At 31.6% G+C, this 22,002-nt stretch overlaps 1 protein-coding gene and 1 non-coding gene across 2 annotated transcripts; one reads left to right on the top strand and one right to left on the bottom strand.

Moving 5' to 3' along the window:
- Positions 1 to 7,891: 7,891 nt before the first annotated feature.
- Positions 7,892 to 12,000, top strand: LOC25490955 (SAGA-associated factor 11). Its single transcript, XM_013604869.2, has 4 exons — positions 7,892 to 8,048; positions 9,294 to 9,360; positions 10,987 to 11,298; positions 11,567 to 12,000. Exons 2-4 carry the CDS (start codon positions 9,319 to 9,321, stop codon positions 11,753 to 11,755), a joined length of 543 nt encoding a protein of 180 aa, XP_013460323.1. The 5' UTR covers positions 7,892 to 8,048; positions 9,294 to 9,318; the 3' UTR covers positions 11,756 to 12,000.
- A 178-nt stretch (positions 12,001 to 12,178) lies between these two features.
- On the bottom strand, positions 12,179 to 12,251 carry TRNAE-CUC (transfer RNA glutamic acid (anticodon CUC)). The gene has a single exon. It is a non-coding gene; the product is annotated as a tRNA-Glu (tRNA).
- Between the last annotated feature and the right edge of the window lie 9,751 nt (positions 12,252 to 22,002).

Here is a 22,002-nt window from a genome sequence, read left to right as displayed (position 1 = left end):
CTTTCATCATAGTAGATTGGAGGGCTGCTCTCTCCCCCAGATTATGTCATATTGAACCGAACTGGGTCAACAATCTTGGTGTGTTTGTTCCTCTCTTTCGTTGCTTATCTTTATTGCTTTGATTATGCTTGTGGTGTTGCTCTACACTTAGATTTAGGTCTGTTTTTGTTGTTGTTGTTGTTGTTTGGAGACACTTTATCCATTGATTACCACTTCCTTTGATCCACACATCTTTGTTATTCATTGGTGTGATTTTGTTCTGAACTCACAACAGAATCCTTGAATCCCCACTACGTCTTTGTGGAAAATTAAATCGATAAATCGTTAGTTTATATCTTGCCTTATGTTTGGACTTATAAAAAGTATAACATAACCCCGTGATGATCATTAGAAGTTTATTTTAATATCCCCACAATTCAACCATTTATAGTGACAGGGTTCCCTTAAGATGAGTTATATCCCTAAATTCATACTTAGATTCAATTATATTAGAAACTAAGCTTTCACTTCTTCATTGTTTTAATGGAAGGAAGGTCGTCAATCCTATGGCTTCATATAAAATATGGTATAAAAACGAGCATATACAAATAGAATCCAACAAATATGAAGGGGTACATCGTGGAACCCTAATCAAAGATATTTTGTTATCATGGCAACCAACATCATTACAAAACAATAGAATAACATACTTGAGAGACAACAAGAGGAGGATGAAGATCCTCTTCCTTGAAGCTCATGATGCTTGACCCTTGACTTGTAGCACTAGCTTTCTCAATTAATAAAAGAGTGTGCAAGAGTCTCTATTTATAATGCATGATTCCTTAGGGGTTAAGAGAGGGAAAATAAGGTTTTTTCACCAAAAACAGCTTGGAAAACAAGGAAACATCAACTTACGTCGGTGGCCATGAGTGGGCCGCATGGAATGGTGCACAGGGGCGCATGAAGCAGCAAGGGACGATGTCTCATGCGCAGGGGTGGATGGCTCATGCGCATGTGCATGAGACAACCCCTCATGTGCAAATTCTTCAATTTTTTACTCTTTTTCATGCGTTCTCCTATCTTGCAATGCCTTGGAACTTCAAATGAAATTTAATCGCTCTATATTGTCTTTAAATTCCTCTAGACAAATATTCAATCTTCATATCCTCGATCCTTCACTTGATGTCTTGTTTTGCCGATTTACATGATTTATCACTAAATAGACTCAACACATATGAAGTTGCATGATTTAGGATAAAATTGAATTACAACGACTCGAATGAAAACAATATAAAAAGTTTCTCAAACCATTAACAACTCCTCTAACTGACTTCTAATTTATCTATCTATATTATATTATACATGTATTCTAAACTACACTTTGCTTATGTGTTACCTCACCAATTTTCCCCTTTCTAACTAATTTTCTAAGCATTCACCATGTGGCGCTGTCTTTTATAAGCACTCAATTTTGTTAAAACTAATGAGTTACAATTTATTGGATTGATACATATTCGTAATAGCTCCACCATTCTAATTATTGTCTAAATTTCTACAACTATAAATTTGGATTCATATTCTATCACCATATCCTACTATTCATCTATCTATCTACATCTTGTCAAAAAAAATAATCTATCTATCTACATATCTTCTATCTATACTATATTGTAATCTTTCTTTTTCTTTTCTATTTTCTAATGTAAGCTTTGGTTTTTCTTCAGCGCATTGTGTAACATGACACCTCTAAAAAAAAACTTGATTTATTTATTAAGCTTGAGTCATCCTTAAGCTATAATTGCGTTGTTGTGGCGTCTCTTTTCTATCTAATCCAATAAATTTGTATAAAAACTTCCCTATTCAATTGCTTCATTTTTCAGCTTCCATACATTTGTGAGATAACAAATTAATATCAATGTTATCATGTAGCAACTGCTTCACATTTGTTGAAATAAAATCCGTTCATACCAAACACTAATATTTACACTACTTATGTGTTATCATGGTTTTTGGGTGCCAAGCCATTAATTGGACTTGTACCTTTCGACCGTTGATATCTCTCTTTTTTCTTGGGAAGGGAAAAATTGAGAAAAACCCTTAGATTCTAAGTTCGGGGGTCGGTTTTACTACGGGAAGGTGTTAGGCACCCGGAGTAACTATAGTCCTCTATAGGAGCCGTTTTCCTAAGTCTATTTCTACGCTTTAGTTTTATTGCTTATTTATAAAAAGGAGGGTATGATTAGTTAAGAATGGGGGTGAGAAGAAGTAGGATTTTGATTTTATTTCGGCTTGGATGAGTTTTGACTCATTGCCTACGTACCCTTTTAAGGGATCAAAACCGTTCGTAGTTCTTGCTAAAAAGATGGTTTTTGTTTTTATTGGTTGATTTTAAGTTTGAAAAGAGATTTTTGAGGAATAGAGATGAGAGGCCTCAAGGGCATTAGATTTAGCAAAAAGTGAGGTTTGATTAGTGATTAGAAAGAAAGTCTAAATGGTTAAGATAGATTGAATTTTCCTTAAGAAAAAGAAAAGAAAAAAAATGAAGTGTTGACTTCATATTTATTATGAAATTTTTTGAAGTGAAGTTCAATTGTTTTTTTTTTGGAAAAAGATGGATTTTCTCTAAGTGTTTAAAACCTAAACGCTTATTTAACCATACAATCCTACGCATACATCTAAGGTGAGTGTGTGCGTGTCGGTGCGTCATAGTGTCCATAGTCCATATTACAACATTTCCTAAATACATTCTATGGCCTCTTTGCCAAGCTACAAACCAATGGTAAAATATTACCTCACCAAATGAATTACAATTTGTAAAAGAGAAAACTAAGCTAAAGAAGACAATAGTGAAGATAATGAAGTACTATGAAGTGATCAACATGAAAGGAAATGTTAGTATAAAATGGTAAAAGAAGAGTGTGACATAAAGTGATAGAATAAAGTATGGCATAAGACGGTAGAGTGACGATGAAAATAAGCCGGAAACGTGTGATGAATAATGCGCATGATGCAAGAATAAAACCCAACACATCAAAACAGTGACATATGCATAGCAAACAGTAGCAAAATTCATATGAAATAGTATGCAAATCAAACATGACGAATACGAACATTATGCACACGAAGCAACGGGTAAAAATGTGAGAAAAAGACTCAAGATTGTAAAAAACCCTTGACAAAACGACACTAAAATTTTTATCAACTTTTCCAAGTAAAATACCACTGAAAATTATCAAGAAAAATAGTAAAATGACATAGTAAATTTCTTGGAATTTATTGATAAAAATTAACATGAACAGAGGTGCAAACAGCAGGCAAGTATGGTGCAAGTAGCAAAAAAAGCAAAAAAACGTGAAAGAAAACTAAGCCCAAACCCAAAGCCCAAAGCTACAAGGTCCGGATGCACAGGGGGCGTACGATTGATCCAGGGTTCTGAAACCCTAGATCAAACGGCCAGGAATCAAAGGGGAATGGACCGGACTGGACCGGTCCGGTTCGCTGGCTTATAAAAAGGAAGGAGCTCCGGTTTAAATCATTTTGCTGCTCTCATTCTCTCTCTAACTCTTCTCTCTTCTCTCACCTCTTACTAACCTCGCCGCCGGCGAGGATGAAGCTACGGCGGAGACCTTGAAGGTCCGCCGGAAACTTCATCTTCTCCGGCGAGTTCATGCAGTTTCCGGTGACCTAAATTTCCAGATTTCAAAGATTCTTACTTCATTTGATTCGTCCTTTAACCCTAAACACGAATCCAGCAGCTGTTTTTTCAAATACGGTTTGAAACGTTGTAGATCTAAAAAGTTCCGTACGGTTTTGAAACTGATTTTTTTGGTTTTTTGAAAAGAAAGGTTTAGATCGTTTCAAGATCTACATCGTTTCGTTGTTTGATTACGCTTCTAGTACTCGTTCTTGCTTTCAAAACCTAGATCCTTATGGATCTAGGTTTCGTGTTTACGGTTACAGTTTTCTTTGAATTCTGGAAATTTTTGGTGTGCTTTGCTCACGTGATTGTTTTCTATAGGTTTAACAGTGATATTATTTCTGAGAAAAGTTTATGAGTTTTACCTAAGGTTTTGGTTGAAACCTTTAATGGAGGAAATCTTTGGAAATCTTGGTTCTGTTCTTGATGATTTTGATTCTGTTTGCTTCACTGGTCCAGATTCTTCATCTTCTTCGCCGGTTTAGAACTTCGCTTCTTTCCCTCTTCTTTTCACGCTCTGTGATCAACGCTTGAGCTTGCTTCAATGCGAGCTCGCGTTTGGAATTGCAGAGGATGATCAATTCGATGATGAAGATTCAACAGAATCTCTGAGAATTGATTCAAAAACTGTTGATTCTGATGAATTTGATTTCTGAAAAAACGGTTAGGGTTTTTGTTCTTGGTGTTCTTGAGAAATTCTGAGAATTTTCTTGTTTTGATCTGATTGCTGAGAGAGAGAAAGTTGGAATTGTGTTTATGAGTTGGCGTGTGTTCTCTGGCTCTGAGTGGCACTGTGCACCTTTTATAGCTTGACATGTGTGTATCTGAACAAATGAGAAAGTGACACCTGGACCTGAAAAAAAAGATGGCACGGCCTTGGGCAAAAAATGAAATTGGACCTTTCTGCAAAATTGAAAAATTAAGGGACTAAACTGCAATTGACAAAAAGGACTGAAATGTAAAAAAAAGAAAATTCTGGACTGAAATGCAATTTTGGGACCTCACTTGAGGGACCAAAATGCAATTAAAAAATAAAATTGAATAAAAAACGTAATTTGACCCAACGTAAAGCGAAACAAAAAATAAAATTGACAAAACGGACTAAAACGAACCAATGGCCTAAATGAGGTACTTCAAAGTAACCTCCCCATGCCAAAATTTTATGTGAAATGACCAAAATGCCCCTAGGGCTAAAAACGACCTAAACAGATCCAAATTGACCTGACACTGACTCAGACGCAAGTTTGAAATGAATTTTAACAAAGTTTATTGATGAAATGTTTAAAAGTAATCTGAAAAGACTCAGAGACAGTCACAAGGATGAAAATGGGTCCCACTGCAGGAAATGACCAAAATACCCTTCTGTATGACTTTTTGCAAATTTTGGAATAAACTGTAGAAAAAGCAATGTAATGATCCAGAGACACTTTTGAATGACTTACAAGACAAGTAAAGACATTTTGAAAGGTTTTATGCAAGAAAAACATAGGTAAAATTGTGATTGAAAAATACTGCGAGGCAGAGACAAATTGAAATGTGCAGTTGAAATTTGATAATTGACAAAGTTTGAAATGAAATTGGGCCCAGTATTTTTAGGTCCAAAAACAGGGTATAACATTATGTATCAAAAATGTATTTGCTTCAGTTTTTTTTGGGTGGCCGAAAATATGCATGCATATCGCGTGCATCAATCACTTCCAAGTGTATTGAATTGAAATTTCAAAGGATTTTAAAAGACTTTTTTGTTTTATAAAAGTTTTGTGGTATTCAATCAAGATTTTTAAGGAATGTAAAACATTCTTGTGGTATTCAATTAGGATTTTCAATATTTTTTAATGAGTCCAATGAAATCTAGTGATATTTAATTGAGATTTTGCATAACTTAAAAATTGTTTACTAGTATTCAAAACTCTACGGATTTTAATGGATTGTTGTGAGTAATGGATTTTGTGTGATTGTTTAGTGTAAAATGTACCTACTAACAACCTCACACCTAATCTTGAGACTTTTCTGTCTCCCACACATAGCCTTGAGATTTTGTAATACTCTTCCAAATTCTTTTTTTTTTTTTACTTTTCTTCCAAATTCTTTTCTATTCTACTGTAACAATGGCAGGTTATATATTTTGTTTGGCAAACTTATTGTCGAAATCATCATGCCTCTAACTTCCACTTTTCTTAACATAACTTTTACGTTCATTAAAAAAAGGAACATACTGTATAATCTTGTGGTTAATTTACCATCTACCTATATATCAAATTATTATAAAAATCACGACTTTACGTTCATTGGTATTATAATAATTTTTCTACTTGCATTTTTCTACCTGTAACATGCATTTTTCAATCAAATTATTATAATCAATAAACTAACATAACTTATTTTTAGGTGTATTTATTTTGATAGCATATGTCCAGAATTTTTAAGATCAATCAACCTGCTAGTAGTATATTATCTAATAGTCTTTTTTTGAAGAAATATTACACTCATTGATTCAATGTTTTTTTTTTTCGGTTGATTTATAACTGTACTTTTGTTTTTGAGATTTTTTGGTCTGTACGTATCTTTAAATTTATTGACCCTTTTAAAATCTTAAAAATCCATTAAAATCCTTTAAAATCTATATCATGAATCTATTAAAATCTTGCAAAGAATCTTGATTGTAAAAAGTCTTTAAAAAAAGTCTTTTAAAATTCCACAAAATAATACAATCCAACAAAGTCTTTTAAAATCTTCAAGATATTTTCTATCAAAACAGTCTTTTAAAATCTCAATCCAATACACCCCCTAAGTCTCATTTGTATTGCAACTTGATGCTGTACTTTTTTAAGTTTCTGTTTTTTAGGATTCTGCTACTATATAAAAAGGACAACCCGGTGCACTAGAGTTCCCGCATATGCAGGGTTCGGGAAGGGATCCCATCATTTGGTGTATCGTACGCGGTCTTACCCTGTTTTACACAAGAGGCTATGATGAAGAAAAATTCCATTAATTTAACTCTCTAGTCTCTACCATGTCAAAGGAATGAGCAAGTTTGGTACAATTTTAAAACCCATATGTTGCTGATAGTGTTCATTCAGATTGTTTATAGCACAATTTATTTATTTCTAATTCAAGTATTATGTTTGGTCATCATATATTTATTTACACTATGTAGAGGAATAAAATAAAATAAAATGATCAATTGTCTCATAAAAACAATCTTGGCATATCTAAAAAAAGCTCCAACTTTCATTCTCTATCTCTATTGTATTTAGGGGTGTTCGCGGTGCGGTTTGGTTCGATTTTAAAATTAAAAATCATCCAAACCGCAAGATAAAAAATTGTGCGGTTTGCTTTGGTTCGGTTGATTTTTAAAATAGAATCTGAACCAAACCAAATCAAACCAATGCAATTTGGGTTAGATCGGTTGATGCGGTTTTTTTTTTTATAAATATAATTTTTTATTTTCAACATCAAACTCAAGTTAAAAAAACTAAATTGGTACTTGAGTAGTGCTTGTGACTACTTGACAACGGTGGACATTAACAATCTGTTGGAAGTCAAAATCGTTGTCTAGATTAAAGTGGTTCCTCTAAAAGTTTCACTGTGTTTGGAGAATGCTTCTTAAAATTATTCGAATCAATTCATAAAATAGTAGGAATAGTTGTATTTAGCCAAATAAATACACATCCAAAATATCCTTCGAAAATTAAAATAAAATCATTCAAAATACATATAAAAAAGTGCATACTAAAATAAACATGGTATTTATTATATTAGATTTAGGTTTATAATTAAATAACCAAATAATTTAAATAATTGTACACCAAAAATAAATAAAGTATTTAATATATTATATAAATATGCATATGCGGGGTAGCAGGGTTGGGTAGTATAGTACCCTTACCCGCATCCATACCCATTAAAATTTGAGGGTAATTACTCGGACCCAAGCCCATACTCATGAAAACGGAGTTTTACCCTACCCATTACGGGGTTTTTTTGCGGGTGTCCATAGGGCCTGTGTCCAATTGACATCCCTAATGCACATGTTAGGAAATTTAAAATAGTAACTTTGCATTGGAACTTGAACATTTTGTATTAAATATATAACTTGAACTTACTACTTTTGGTTACCTTTAACATGTGTAATATTGCACATGTTTGACAAATCTTAAAAAAAAAGTGACCAGGATCCTTAAAAAAAAAAAAAAAAAAAAACATGTCTCATATCTATTGAGATTCGAAAGAGAAAAAAAAAAACAGAGACGTGTTCTAATCCGGAACCCAGTTCAGTCTCTTCATCAGAATCAAGCTGGAAATTCGCACTGACTGACTCAACTCGCCGGGAAACGCCGCCGGCGTTGGTAATCTCCACCGCGATTCATAGGTTTGAAATTTTTATGATCAGTTACGCATTTATTTTATTTTTTATAATGTTTAACTAAGATCAGAGAAATCGAAACATTGGAATTTTAGTGCTGTTTTGTTGATTATAAAATTGTGACATTGTTTTTGTTTTGTTTTGTTTTAAAATATTCTTGTCGGAGACAGTAAAAGTAATTAAAATTTGTGTTTATGGTTTAATATGAAGTGAAACAACTCAAACAAAGTGGTAATTTTTTAATTAGATGAAAATTGAGATTTATATTGATATTGATATTTAAGTTTAGATAATCTAAACGCAAAGATCATGTAGAGAACTTGGTTAAAAATTGAGACAGATAATATGTGTATGATGAATATGTATTGGGTTATGGTTAAACTTTATTTTCTTGTTAGTTTTGATATGAATGTTTTTTCACTATGTTAAGACGAAGACGATCTTTGCGAATTCAGGTACTGAATGTGAACTAGTTGAGTAAAATCTCTGAAGCACGGACACTACTCCAACAATGTGTGTCCTGGTGTCGGACATGTGCCGTTTCCGACACCGGAACGACACTGACACATATAATTAAACCGAACTATGTGATTTTCTCAAATTATTAATGGTGTCGGCGTGTCAGTGTCTTGTCGTATCCGGTGTCGGTGCTTTATAGAGTAAAATTAATTAGGCCTGTGTTGTCAAATAACGGTGCTAAAACTCTATAGCTTAGCGGAATTTTAACAAATTGCTATTATTCTGCAACACATGAATCAGTAAAATAGTTGTTATAACCTTGTAGCTTAGCATAATTTGAACATACCGCTATATTCCACAATCCGTGATTGACAACACTACTTAAGATGTCTCCTTGTTGATTCACATTTTCCCCGATGGTTATATATGTAGATCAGTATTGTTCGATGACCCGTGAATTTACATCTCCGTTTGTATTTTTAAGCAAATTTGCTCTTTCCATTCACTTACAATTCCTATTTACTTAGAGCTTCCCTAGATAAGCTTTACATGATGAAGTTTATGTCTTTATGTTTTGAATGGCTGTACAAATTCCAATGCGATCCATATGATGTCTTAATATCTAGAGCTTCCAATGACTCGATACAATAGGAGCAAGTCATGCAGATATCAATGTTATTTATCCTGCAGATATCAATATTGTTCTTTGGCAAATATGTATTGTTTTGTCTATTCTGGCCCATAAGTTTTTGTGCTTGTTTCTGACCTTTACAAGTAATGGCTGTCAATTAGGATCCAAAAGCCTTGGTTAAAAGTCATGTCGGTTCCTGATGAAGAAAACTTGCCGTCACAGTCACAGGTATTCTCTTCCTTATGAGTAGATTTCGATGTAAATTCGTAACACATTTCACATTAAAACTAGTTTTTTGTTGCAAAACATGCTTAGGTGTATCTAAACTAATAATATGCAATCAAGCACTTGAAGAACCATCCCTTAAAAATCAGTTGTCAAGACGAAGAATCAAATTACTTATTTACTCCATTGATCACCCAATAAACCTGATGTAGGACTTAGGGCTTAGGCACTCCACAGTAGCCAAGTCCATATCATATACATTCTCTTGAGACTGAACTCTGAGCTAAGTTTGTAGAGTGTTCTGGTGATTTTAATACAGTATTCCGTTTTGGAACAAAGTATCAACCGAACTTCATTTTGTCTTTTGTTATAATTATAATATATTTGACATTTTTAATTGTTTGAGAAATCTTGGCTTCTGTCTTAAGTTTATGAACAATAATGAAGTGAAAGATTTCAACGATTTTGGATTCAGAAAACAACTGTTTTCGGGATGTATATGAGAGCAATAATCTAATAAAACAAGTATGCTCTCTATTCATGTGACTGTTCCTCGGTTGTTTGGTTGTACTTTAGAATACATGAGAAAATTGTAGCTTCTGGCTAACAGTTATGGTCAATAGCAAATAAAGAGATTATGATCAATACTTAACAAAACAATTTTGGGTTCAGAGCGTATGTATGTCAGAGCAATAGCATAATAAAACAAGAATTGCTCTGCGTTCAATATATTGTTCCTCTGTTGTTTGGTTGTACTTCAGAAGACAATGAGAATATTGTAGCTTCTGTCATAAGGTTATGGTCACAAGTGAACCTAAAGATTATGATCAATAATTAAGGAACAATTTTGGTTTTATAAAACAAATGTTGTTTGTCGGTGTGTATATGATAGCAGTAATCTAAGAAGAGAAGTACAATTCTGCATTCATCATTTTGTTTCTTGGTTCTTTGGTTGTACATTAGAATATGACTTCTGCAAGGTGTTGGAGTAGGACTATTCTATGTTATAGTCTCCTAAAACTTATGTTTCTATAAATTATATTTTGATTAATTCTCTGTTTATGAAGGATATTACAATAGTGAAGATATTAAATAATCACCAAATTGAATAGTTTAAGCTTTGCACCGCCAGCATAATCAATTTTTTATGCTGTTTGTGAGCTTATCCTTGCGTTGACTTTTGGTGCAATTCAATACTTTGCACCTGTACAGGCTGTACTAATCCTCAATTAGGTGGAGTTTCTACTTTCACCGTTACTCTATAGTCTAGAGAAATTTGAATGAACCGAAAGATGTCCGAGTGATGCATGAAGTAGAGTAAAAAGTCTATCTTAAACAGAAAACCGCCGAGTTTGAAGCATATTTTTGTTTCAGTATAAGGACCTAGGAAATTTTGTATGCCATTCTTCTCCCTTATTTTGTTAACAGAAAATGATTTATTACAAATGACATTAGAAGCTAGTCTAAGTAGTCTACCATTCTATTATATTAGCATTTCTCTCTATTGTGAATTGTCTCACATGCACGCACGTGCCAAAAGTAATTACTTATGTGTCTATGAATTGGAAATTTAAGGGTAGTGAAATACTTATTTTGTATAGTTATTTCTTCGATTGCGATTTTTTGCAGCTTTCATCTCACTTTTTCTCGGATCTCCTTGATTCCATTATAGTTGACGTGGCATCAGAGTGTCACAGAGTAGCCAAGCTAGGGCTTGACGCTAATTTGGATGAAGAAGATGAAGAGTTGAAGTTATCAGCACAAGCCAGGGTTAGAGTGGCTGATCCTAGTAATAGTAATGAAACAAATGGCAAGTATGTGGTGGACATATTCGGACAAAATCATCCTGCCGTAGCAACTGAAATATTTGAGTGCATGAATTGCGGCCGAACTATCGCGGCAGGGAAGTTTGCTCCTCATTTGGAGAAGTGCATGGGGAAGGTTATTCTCTTATCTTTTAGAATTGTATTTGCTGATAATTTTCTTAATAATATATACTTAATACTGAATTTAATGAAAACTACTGATGTAAAAAAGTTTTATGCCGACGTCCATTTTGATATAATATTTCTTATGACTCCAAAATCTACGCAGTGATAGATTGTTGGACGTTGGTGTAGTGTATACTCATTAAACGCTTAACATTATTTATGACTATGTTAATGCAACGCTTAACATTATTTATGACTATGTTAATGCTCCATCTCAGGGTAGGAAGGCTCGTTTGAAGGTAACAAGAAGCAGCTCAGGCGCACAAAACCAGAACCGGTATTCACGAGGAAATTCTGTTTCTACATATTCAAATCACACTAACAACAATAGTAGCGCGACCCGGTTGGCAAATGGAAACCATAGTTTTGCAAGTGGGGAGCACTCAAACGGGACATCCCCGCCATGAACTAGTGTTTCGAGTTTATCAGATGTAAAACATGATCTTTGAGCTTATTAAAAAAAATAAAAATCAGATGTAAAACATGAAGCTTGTTTTAATGGGAGAGCTTCATGATGTATTAAAATATAGTATTTATCTTATCTTATATTTTGGACGCAAATTCTACCTTTTGTTTGCTCTATTTATACATCAACGATGTTTTATACTTTGGAGTTTTACATAATAACATTTCATTGTAATTTTCTTGATCACATTTCTAATACCCCGTCTAGAAAAAAGTGCAATTTTTATGATAGCGTTGTAGTATCATTTACATTTATGCAAGAATAAGTAAAAAAAAATGAGATTATGTTTCCCTAAAAAAAAAAAAGTAAAAAAAATGATACTATGTTAAAATTTGATTAACTAATTGATAAAAATCATAAAATATTCCGTTGCCGGGACTTGAACCCGGGTCTTTCGGGTGAGAGCCGAATATCCTGACCAACTAGACTACAACGGATTGTTGTTTAACTTCTAAACCAAGTTATATTTAACTAAACTATATTGTATTTCTATCTTTTCCATATTTAAATCTCTTGTATAACATTCACCAGGATAGGATTATCTTTGTTCAAAAAAAAAAAAAAAGGATAGGATTTTCTGAATCATTTTTTGGAATTAGAGATATACAAAGTATTCAAATGTTTTAGGAAAAAATGTTCAATTGATATTTATTTTATTTTATTTTGGTTCTAAAGAGATGTTCAACTGAACTTTAAAGATAATTTAAATCTAATTATGTAAGAATAATAAGTAGTACCATAATATTCTCACATGTTGAGTATGAGCACGAGAAAATTTAAATTAATTCTGTAAGAATAGTTTGATCATCCGTATGATCCAAAGTCCAAACAACGTTAAACATGTTTTTCCTTAAAAAAATACTAAACATGTTTTAAATATGTTAATGAGTTTCACTAAAGAATGAATCATTCGGAAGAACTTAAATTTGATTTTTCTGTAGAACAAATCTTGGTCGGACTATATTTGTCTCGCAACCGAACTTCAGATTAGCATGATCATTGAAAATGGGAAGGTTGACAAATGACAATGAAAAAAAATAAATTAAACATGCATCATTGAAAGCTTAGAGCTCTCTTTTTTTTTAAGAGGTTAAAATGAATTATATATTATCACGGCAAAAGCCTTCATAGCACAAGATGTGCCGAGGAAGAAACACCAAAGTCAAAACAAGGTATAAACAATAATTACAAGGCTATTGCCCAGGGGCGGATCCAGACTTTAGATATATGTGGGGCTTAAATTTCAAAAAAATAGCAATAATGCAAACTATATTAAAAATAAGAAATAACATTGTTTGATACAATACATTACAATGAAAATCGTTTCCTATCCATTTGTTGAAAATGAGTTAAAAGGACATCATTGCTAATTGTTAAAAGAACATATCTTTCTACATATGTTACAAGACAGTCATTTAGCCACTAATCACCCATTTTGTTACATTGGTTACTCTTCACAACTTTCAAATCTAAAAAAACATTTTCAACACTTGTAGTTGCTAACGGAAAGAGCAAAGTCAACTTCAAAAGCTTATAAACCATAATAAATTTGTTGCACTTATTTGTTTCCACAACGATCTGAAAGCCCTTTCAACTTAGTAAATTTTTGGTCAGATCGAAAATTTGTAACATAATTATTAAGTTGACGGCGTAACACCACTTCCGACACATTTATAAAATCATTTGGATAAAACTCAACCATCCTCAATAATTTGTTCACATCAAAAACTGCAAATGACTCTGTGAGACTCAAGCATCAAACACTACTGACTTGTTTTCTATTGTATTTTTATCTATTATTAAAAAAAAGAAAAAGGAACAGGCATGTGGGGCTTTAGACCCACATAGCCACAATGTGGATCCGCCCTCGATATTGCCTGAACCAAGAGAACCAAACCAGAAAGCAACAATAATTAGCCTATGCCTAGTAAGGTGAACGGATTAAGCCATCAACCTTGATAATTGAAGTGAAGGGTAGCAAATTTCACATTCAACCACCAGTAAGTTAACGACTTAATCTTATTCACTACCTGCATAATTGTGCATTCTTTTGCCTTAAAAATTTTGTTATATCTTTCTTTCCATATTTCTCATACTATTGCAAACCAAATAACCTATGATATCGAACGCCTCGACTTAGCAGCACCAAAAAAAAAAAACTTCCATCGTAATGGTCCATCGTAAATTACGCTAATTTTGATTATTGTGTTATGTCCAATATTGTTCAAGAAGTATATGTTTGAGAAGTTCATTCACGAGTGGAGTTTGGTACATGTCCTTTGACTATTGACAACAAGGGGCAAAACATGTTACAAAACAACAAATTGTATAGTGACTTGTTTTCTCAATGAAAGAGTTGCCACTCTCATGTTAAAGACAACATCTGTTACATAAAGGAAAATAGGTTGTTTCTGTCAATAAAGTCAAGGTATGCTACAACAATTAAATGGTTACAAAACCATGTAGTACATCATGTACATGTTATAAAGTATCTGAAATGCTTTCTCTTTTACTATATAGTATCCAAAATGTAAATAAAGTGCATTGTTTCCTCAAAACTTCGCTATCCAAAACATGAAAATTAGGTAGTTGTCGTCATTTTGTAATCTAATTCCATCTGCAGCCACTAACCTAGTACATCTACACTACAAAATATTTAAATTAAATTATTAGGTGAAAATATAACATTATTTTTCTCTTAACTCATTCTTTCACAAAGACTTTTCACTTCAAGAAAGGATAATAATTATAAGCTCCATGAAATAAAAAAATTGGATAATAAATTACGAGTCTATCATCTGCACCTCAAACTTTTAAAATTCATATTCTAATATATTATTGGTCAATTATTATTAAAGTTTAAAGTAAGGACAATTGAATCAATATTATATTGTATCTTTAAAAAATTACAAAATGATTGGTCGAAAAAGAAAAATTACAAAATGTGAATATATATGAGGGAGAAAATCTACCTTAGCCCTATGATAATAATTTTGTTCGATGAATAAATCATCAATTTATTTTCTAAAACATCATTCTCTCCAATTTAATCCATAAAATACAAGAATATAATAAGAAGTTAAAGAGTATAAAAACTTGTCAATCATAGCTAGAAAGTCAAGAGATTTAGACGTCTTAATTTATTTATTTTTACGGTCATCAAACATCTTATTTTATTTATGTCTGTCTCTCTTATGCATCACAAACTTAATGTATCTATGATTCACGATAAACTATATTTATACAATTATTTAGTGACAATATTTGGACAATGTTTCTATCTCGTACTCATATTATGTTGTTACTCTCACCTCTCCTTTTTATCTTTATATTGTTTTTGATCAATAAAAAAAGAGAATAAGAAGATTGTCCCAAGAGTTGTCATCAGATGATTGTACAAATATCATTAATCGTGATTCACACCATTCTCTCTCATCTCTTTCTATCTCAAGGAGCACATATTGGGATGTATACACCATTGGGGTGTACACTAAACATTTTTCTTATTCATTATCATCCTTTTTAATCACCCTTTAAACTAAGGAAAATTATCTCCGGATATTCATACATATCATTTACACCTGGATTAAATAGAAAATGTGTAATGTGATATGTTGGTAGTGTGACATGAAGACGGATAAAGAAAATGAGATGTTAAAATGTATGGTGAGAAATTAAAATGTCTAAATATAATCACCCTTGAAACAAAACAAAAAAAGGCTTGGTTGTTTGATCATGTAGCGACCTCACTGAGTAAGATAAAGCTTGGTTGTTGTTGTTGAAACAAAACAAAAATAGGTTTTTCATTTTGTATTCTTTATTTAGCATTGCTCGTGCATCTTAATTAGTGTCCAAGGGTGTAGCTACCCATAGCAATGTGGTAGCTTTGGCCACCTCAAACTTTTTTTATTTGAATAATTAAGTATGTTTTAGCTTTAGCTACTACAGTAATATATATTTAATCACTCTAGATATGTTTATTTTTCAAAACTTAATAGAAACAATCAAATCAAAAGATCATCACTTATTTCATAGATTTGTTTTGTCTTATTTTGACATTTACTATATCTTTAGATCTACAAAACATTATCACTTGTTTTTATTTTCTCTGTGTTGTTTTAAATTACATTTAAGTAAAAGTATTATGATTCTTTTTCTTCTAAACAAAATTTAATATATTAGATTTTAAAAAATTATTTATTTTATTTCTTAACATTTTGGCTTCCTCACAACGCGTTTTTTCACACTTACCCAAAATCGTAAAAACTTTCTGCATCCAAGTAGAACGTTGATTTTCGCTTCTATAACTTAAACACGAGTTTGGTGTCTCTGACATCGAACCAAACATATGCTTAATAAATAGAATTTGGTCTTTAAAGAAATCAAATAATTAGGTGGAGTGGGTTCCATATATAGGATCTAAAGAAAATTATTCATTTCCTTCAGATATGAGACTTCTTTCCAAAATTATTTAAAAAAATGGCCCAAATAATTAACCAAGAAACAAAGATTATATTTTGTATCTATATATGTTGTATAATTAGCGGTGATATTATCATGTATAATAAGAAATTAAAAGAAATATCATAACAAATAAATATGACTAATAATAATGGTGTGTTTGGTTTGCAAAACAGCAAGTACTGGATAGAACAGTACAAGATAGAACAGTACAACACAAGACAGAACAGCACATGACAAATTTTTTATGGCATTGAATAATTTTTTGTTTTATACGATTTTTGAGGGACAAAATGCTATTTTGGTATTTTAGACAACTTATACGTGGGACAAAAAGTTGTGCTGTGGTTTGATGAGAGACAAAAATATAAGTTTTTGTCCCGTCTCTTACCTCCAGTTTGTCTTGTACCTTAAATAATAGTTTTACAAATCAAACACCAGAAAACAAACACATTAAATCGTTCCCACATGCAAAATAATTTGGTCTGTTTGGTTGGTACTACAAGATATCATTGCATAAAAACCATGATAAACAAGTTAAGGTGACAAACCTCCGTACTAATTTAACTGGTTGCTTACCCACCATGAATTGTTACATCTTCTTGTTTCTTAGCTTACTCATTGGATTTTGGCTTTATATATAACCTGACATCCATTGTCACATACATGATGATAAAGTGTACATATCTGTTTTTCTTAACGAGATTTTGTTAATCAAGTAATCATATATTTTAAGCAGAAATCGAAACTCTAACCTTCTTCATCTAAGCTTTTTCTTTCTTCAGGTTTGACAAACACTTATATTATTGTTTCTTTTACTCATGTTTATATCTTTATTTTTATATAGATAATATAAGAGAGAACTAACACCTTCAAGTGAGTATACTGATTATTATTTTTTTCTTCAGGTCCTTGAACTATTGTTTCTGACATCCATTAAAAACACCTACGAGTTTAAGGTTCTTGAACTAACACATATACTATTGTTTCTACTTCAGGTCCTTGAACTAACACTTATACTATTTTTTTTTTCTTTTCTATTCAACAATACCGCTCTTCTCTCCATTCTTATTCATAATTCATAATTGAGTTTGTGGCATATATCCATTCCTATTTTGTTTTATTATTATTATTATTTCACCAGTTTCGTAGTTTAGAAATAGGTATTTTTGCTTATGTTGATCTTCTTGTTTTGTGCGTGAACCCAATATAGCGGACATTCATAATTGCTGCATGCCATTATAGCAAGCAATAGGTATTGGCATCCATTTATAATTGGTGCATGCCATTATAGCGGACACCGTGAACCCAATAGTTTATAGGAACACACAGTCGTCTAAATAACAAACCAACCATAGTCGTTTGTATATCTAAATAATTATGATATTCATATATCAACCAGTTTTTAATCCTATTTTTTAATATAACATGTTTTCATCTTTTTGCTATTACGTGAAAGTTTGAGTTATGTGATAAAAAGCTTATTAATTACTACTTTTGTATTTCAAGATTAGATAGCTTATTTTATGTTCATTAATAATTTTATTTCTAAATATAAATCATTTCAATTTTTTTTCATGTATGTGTCCATGAACATAACCTTATTTAATATTTTCTATGACTATCATGAGCAACGCTGGGTCTCTACACTAGTTTAATCAATAAAGCATAAAAAATGTGTTGTACTTTACCGCTCAAATTAAGATTAAGGCCTAAGTTGACAGATTTTCATAAAGTAACTTTAAGATTTAGGGCTTAATTTGACGGATTTTCATAAAAATTTCATCTGACAAAATTTTATATACTTTCAGAATTGCTTATTATTTTTATATACTCCAAGCACTATTTTGGATAGAAAGCGGTATACAGGTGATCAAATTGATGAGTTTTTTTTTTTTGTCGGACTAAATTTGAGTTGTTGTAGAACCATTTTTTTATAACTTTCTCTCTCATACTTACATTATCTTCTTATTTTCTCTCTTCTTTTTTCTCTCTATTATTTCTGACTAATGAAAAGAGAGAACAACAAGATTATCCCAAAAATTATACCAAAATAATTGTTCAAATATTATTACTCATAAAAATATTAGAATATCTCTTACTTCTATATGATAGTATTGTTTTATATCCTTCTTTGCATGTAAAAGGGTGTTTACGATAGTAGTGATCATCTTGTGTTGACTTTGGTTGTACTTGTACCTAATATGTGTAAAAAATGTTTAGAGTACTTAATATTATTGATAGTAACTTAGTGTTTACAATCGCCCTTTAAAATAGGAAGATTTTCTTTGGACATTCATATACTTCATCTACATCTTGAGAAAATTGAAAGCGTGTGAAGTCAAACTTGTGTTCTTTATGAAAAATGTTTTGCATGCACATTATAAAGTGTATACACCTTGAGATAAAAAGAATGATCTAATAAATATAATAGATTGATGATGTGATACAAAGAAAGAGTTAAATATAATATAAAATAATTTTTTTTTTTTTTTCAAAAAATATAAAATGTTGAATAGTTGTAAAAACAAAATGAGGTATATATACATATATCATTGTTGATGTGTTTTGTTGGTGACTAAATAAAAGAGAGATAAAAAGAAAATAAGATGTTAAAACGAATGCTAAGAAGTTAAAATGTCTAAATATATAACCACCTTTGAAACAAACAAAAAGGGTTTGTTAATGAGTAGTGTTATTTGAACAATCAAATGAGATAACTTATGTGACAATTTTTTTTCCTCTCTTTTCATTGGTCAAAAACAATGGAGAGAGAAAAAGGAAGAGAGATAATATGAGTATAATGTGAGTATGAGAGAGAAAGTTGTCAAAAAGTTGTCAGAAAGTGGTTGTACAAATATCATTTCTCTTTGTTAATTTGTATAATTTTTTTACTGTATAAAAACAAGATGAGTCCTAACAACACCCACTCCAAAACAGCACTACAAGAATTAATGTCGAAAATGAGTGTTGAGTGAGTGTGGACAACACTTTTCTGAAAATAATTAGGTATATATGTATAAATAGGATCGTTCCTATGAATTTGGAGGTTCAACTTTGTAAGTGAAAAGAGGTCCATAGTAAAATAAAAACGTATTTTTTTAAAAGAACAATGTTCTATTTAAATTTTTTAAAAGATAAATAGAAGGTGTCGTATATATGCAATACACCCAAAGATGAAAATCACTACACATTATACATGAGGAACCTCAAACCACCCTCCCAAAAAAACACCCACCTAACACCAAAAGCAACATGACCCAATTTTAATAGGCCTAAAACAAGACAATAGAAGAGGAAAATGAAATCAAATCGGGGATGAAGAAAAGGAAAGTTTGTTGGAGTGATGGTGATGGAACGTGTGGTATCAGAGAGAAAGAGAATAAGGAATTTTGTGTTTAGTGGAGTAGTATTTAGTAGTACTACTGAGCTATAATTTTTTTTTAGACTCATACCCTGGGGAGGCCCAGCTCCAGTGAGCTCCTTGCACACCCTAAGGCCCGACACTGGATATAAATGTTCTAAGGATGATCATTCATTTTCTTCAGATATATGAGACTTCTTTCCAAAAATATTAAAAAAATTGCCTCAAATAATTAACCAAGAAACAAAGATTATATTTTGTATCTATATATGTATCTGGTTACTGAAAACCAAACCAAGAATTGTCCATTCTAGAAAGCAAACACATTACATCGTCCCCACATGCAAAATAATTTGATCTGTTTGGTTGGTACTACAAGATATCATTGCATAAAAACCATGATAAACAAGTTAAGGTGACAAACCTCCGTACTAATTTAACTGGTTGCTTACCCACCATGAATTGTTACATCTTCTTGTTTCTTAGCTTACTCATTGGATTTTGGCTTTATATATAACCTGACATCCATTGTCACATATGTGATGATAAAGTGTACATATAGATCTATATCTATTGATACTTGCACTGCTTTGAAAGGAGTTGCCCTATCCACTAATTTAATCTTTCATCATAATTTCAGTTCTATATTACTGTTACTTTATATATTGTGAATATACCTCACGTGATGATAAAGTGTTAACATGTCTTAACTTTTTACTTGCAAATTCTTGTTATAAGTCTATAGTTATTTTAGCAAGTTACTTACCGAAGTATTTGTAATTATTCTCACGTGTAACTACATGTCATTATGTTCTCATATATACACAGTGGCGGAGCAAGAAATTTTATAGAGTTTAGGCAAAAAAATTATCGCAAAATGATACTTCCTTCTTGCGAATAATTTCACATTTCCTACGAAATCTGCAGGAAATCCTAGGCAAAATCTGCAGGAAATGTGTTTCCTCCGGAATTTACATAAAAATCCGTAGGTAAATCCGCATGAAAAGCTAAAAATTCTAGTAATGGCTAGGCTTGCTCCAAAGAAAATTGGAGCTGAGCCTGGGCTAGTGCCCAGGCTAGCTGGGGTGGCTCCGCCCCTGGATATATATGTTCCTAAATATTATCTTAGGGTTTGTTAATGATATATATGCTACTATATATGTTCCAATATAATCTTAATTATAATCCTATCTGCATTATCAAGTTTCAATAGCCTATTATATTTCATTATGTTCTTGACTGCTATATTATTTAGTAAATGTATGCTTACATCTGTTATTGTTTGAACTATGTCAATACTTGCAAGTTGCAACGTTTTCCTTACTTATGTATTGTTTCAGGATTTTTGAATACTCGCATTCATTGCGTATTTTACTAAGAAAACTATTCACACTTATATATAATATGTCATCACCTCTCTCTCTTATATATAGAATATTTTACTCATTCATAGTCAATATGTGGAACAACTATTCACACTTAAATCCAACAATCTTCTCCTAAGTTTGAGTTTCCACGTCTTATATATAATTTATTAAAACATTAGGATCTCGTTCTCGCTCCCTCATCAAGCCAAACTAGATCTCGATCATCCCTCTTCGTTTTATGGTAGACCGATGGACTACCCCTACTATTTTTTCAATAAAAATTCACACAAATAGTTTTAAAATAATTAAAATAGAGATCATTCTAGGTAACCAAAATATGTAACTAATACGAGTCTACAAAAACTATCATTCTAAAGTTCATGATTTATCATAAAAAATATAAAATAAGCAAACGGTTCAACAAAAATAAAAAGTTAATAAGTTTATTGATTTTAAAAATATTAGAAACATGAAGCTAAAACCATATAATCATGATGATTTAATTAAATGAGTTTTTTTTCCCTTAAACTATCATTCAAATAAAAGAGAGAATTAGAAAATTGATCGTCACTTATAAACAAAGAATAGTAAAAAAAAATGAAATTTTATTATTAAGTTAATAAGTTTATTGATTTTAAAAATATTAGAAACATGAAGCTAAAACCATATAATCATGATGATTTAATTAAATGAGTTTTTTTTCCCCTTATCATTCAAATAAAAGAGAGAATTAAAAAATTGATCGTCACTTATAAACAAAGAATAGGTAAAAAAAAATGAAATTTTAATATTATTATTATTAGATCTGACGGACCAACCGCCCCATCCCCGCTCTATTATTTAGCGGATTAGGTGGGACATACATATTAATGGAGACGGGTTGAAAATTCCAACTCACTCGTAAAAAATAAATGCTAAACAGACCGATCCAACTGATCCAACCCATTGTGTCATCTAATACTCACTAACCGATAACAATCTAACTCGGTCCACTGT

Source organism: Medicago truncatula, chromosome 3 (genome assembly GCF_003473485.1).
Source record: "Medicago truncatula cultivar Jemalong A17 chromosome 3, MtrunA17r5.0-ANR, whole genome shotgun sequence".
NCBI lineage: Eukaryota > Viridiplantae > Streptophyta > Magnoliopsida > Fabales > Fabaceae > Medicago > Medicago truncatula.
The sequence above is the reverse complement of the archived record's forward strand: the minus strand, read 5'-3'. Positions and strand labels throughout refer to the sequence as shown.